This window comes from Helobdella robusta (assembly GCF_000326865.2).
Source record: "Helobdella robusta unplaced genomic scaffold HELROscaffold_51, whole genome shotgun sequence".
NCBI classification, from domain to species: domain Eukaryota; kingdom Metazoa; phylum Annelida; class Clitellata; order Rhynchobdellida; family Glossiphoniidae; genus Helobdella; species Helobdella robusta.
Genome location: NW_008705261.1, coordinates 603,642 through 606,388, shown reverse-complemented (window position 1 = coordinate 606,388; position 2,747 = coordinate 603,642). Strand labels below are relative to the sequence as shown.

Here is a 2,747-nt window from a genome sequence, read left to right as displayed (position 1 = left end):
ATTAATTATTTCACCATTTGAAAATGGATGCGAGCATTCAAGCACTCACCCAATGATACATCTGGCCGTTGGATGGTTGCAAATGTAATGTCGTTCGTCATCTCATTTTTATCTTTTATTTACTTTATCATAATTATTTATTTTATTTTAACTTGTTTTGTTTTTCATGTTTTAACATTTTTCTTCCTCACTTTTTGTATTTATTTTCTTACTTATTTGTTTAATTCTGTACTACTGCCTTGCATGTTGTTACAAATACAGTTTCTGCGTCTGTCAGATGTAAGATCCTGATTTTTAAAGAATAAAAAAAAGCCCTTAAATAGCTTCCAAACTCTTAACCGGTATTGCCCTGTCATATTCTTCAAACTCCAAAACTTTACTCGAGTACAAAAAGGTCGACGAGATAGCTCAGCCGGCTAAAGAGCCATGTTTCGAGCTGCTGTAACACGATGGCCTGGTTCGAATACTGTCTTGTCAAAATTCAAAGACTATCATACGCTGTAGTAAGAACAATAGTAAACAACAACAACAACAATAATAATAATAACAATAAAAATAATAACTATTACTACTACTCTTACTACTACTACTACTACTACTACTACTACTACTACTACTACAATAAATACTAATTGATGTAGTTCCTATGTAGTAAATTAAAAGTTTCAGTCCATCAATCATACCTTCTGACGTCATCAGTCAGATTGATGACGTCATTACGATATTTTATTCATTTAGGCATTTGTTGTTTCAATATTTTACCAATTTATTGAATGATCAATCGATCGGTTGATTGTTTGATTAATTGATCTATTGATTATTTCGTTGGTTGTCGTTTGGTTTGTTGTATGTTTGGCTGGTTGGTTAATTGACTGATTGATTGATTGATCAATAATTCAGATTATTGAATACTATCAATTTTACACAGGCACACAAACTAACCTAATCATTATTAATTCAACCAAAAAACAACTTTCCTTCATTGGATACTAACTCATTGTCATGGTGCATGCGTGTACACGAACGTACACATTACTAACCACACACACACACACACCACACACACACACACACCACACACACACACACACATACCACACACACACACACACACACACACACATACACAGACTTCAAAGATAAACACATACCAGGAAATGTGGAGAGTGATGAACAGTGACAAATCAGTATTCGCAAAGACTACTGACGAAGGCGTACAGAGGGTCCGAAACTCGAAAGGTCGATAAATAATTCGTCGCGGCAAAACAACGCGCACACACGCACAAAAGTTCACGCACACTTGTACCAACACATACAGACAAACGCACACAGACAAACACACACACACACACTTTACGACTTTTTAGCGTCTTAATTTGTTATTCACCATCTTTGTTAACTTCACTGAATGAATTTTAGATAAATTGATTTTTCTTTTATTATTTGGTGCTTATGTGCTTTATTTTAGTTACACTTTTGAGAACCGTTTGGTTCAATAATTAATTCACTTCTATTTATTAATTTGTCTCAATTTATGTGAATAAAAATTCAATTAACTAGGATAAGCAATTGATCCGTTTACTTCATTTTTTTGTTCTCATACGATGAAGAATTGTTGAATGATTTTTCCAAGGCAGTTAATCAACTTAGTAAGCAACCCCACCTTCAAATCACCAGTCCATTTAACACAACACCCCCCCTCAAAGGCAAGTACGCCTTCCTGATGGAGTCGACGATGAACGACTACTACAACCAGCGCAAGCCGTGCAACACCATGAAGATCGGCGGCAACCTAGACTCGAAAGGGTACGGCATTGGTACCTACATCGGTTCGGACCTCAGGTACGTAGGCCGATTTTTTATATTTAAATTTTTTTTCTTGTTTAAACGCAACAATGAGCGAGTCTTCACGAAGCATAAAACTTCAGCATGCATGCAACCGCTGGCCGATCCAGGCAACTTTGACGGGGAGGGGGGGAAAAATTTTGAAATTCTTTAAATTTTGACAAAAGTGACCAAGCATTTTGACTTGGAGAGCCAACATCTATAAATAAATAAATGAACAAACAAACAAACAAACAAACAAATGAGTACAATAAAATAAGCCAGATCTTTTTCATTGTTTGACATTCCACCAGGGACGATATCAACGTGGCGGTGCTGAAACTTCTGGAGAACGAGAAGCTTCAGAAGCTTCAGAAGAAGTGGTGGTACGACAAAGGCGAGTGCGTTATTGAGACTGACAACAAGGTTTCCTCCTTTGTCTCGTTCCCTTGTTCATTCGTTCATTCATTCATTTCTGTTCACTCGTTTGTTTGTTCATTCATTCATTCGTTCATTTATTTACTTATTCATTTGTTCATTTTTTGTGTGTTCATCCACTCATTCATCATTCATTCATTGATTCACTCATTAATTCATTCATCATCATTTATAGATTCACACATTGATTCATTCATCATTCGTTTATTGATTCACTCATTAATTCATTGATTCACTCATTAATTCATTGATTCATTCATCCGTTTGCCTGTCTTCTTATGACAACATTACATATGAAATTTGTGGCAAGAAATATAGGTATTATTATATTAATTATAGTTCTCCACCATGTAATATTGGTTATTGTTAAACTGCTGCTTATCAGATTATGAAATAATAAAAATACACATAACTTCGGGCTGGTTTCACTTTTATTGCATGTTTCCAGATCTATAAGTGAACGAGCAATATAAAACATAAGTCAA

General features: G+C 35.0%; 1 protein-coding gene across 1 annotated transcript in view; it reads left to right on the top strand.

The window, feature by feature from the left end:
• The window catches only part of HELRODRAFT_86346 (hypothetical protein), a gene marked incomplete at both ends in the record, with an annotated part of 13,443 nt that overhangs the window by 9,867 nt on the left and 829 nt on the right, over window positions 1-2,747 (top strand). Inside the window, 3 exons of the mRNA XM_009027792.1 lie at window positions 1,131-1,239; window positions 1,707-1,842; window positions 2,139-2,229. Of these exons, the coding sequence (XP_009026040.1) occupies window positions 1,131-1,239; window positions 1,707-1,842; window positions 2,139-2,229 (336 nt within the window). The remainder of the gene's footprint in view (window positions 1-1,130; window positions 1,240-1,706; window positions 1,843-2,138; window positions 2,230-2,747) is intronic.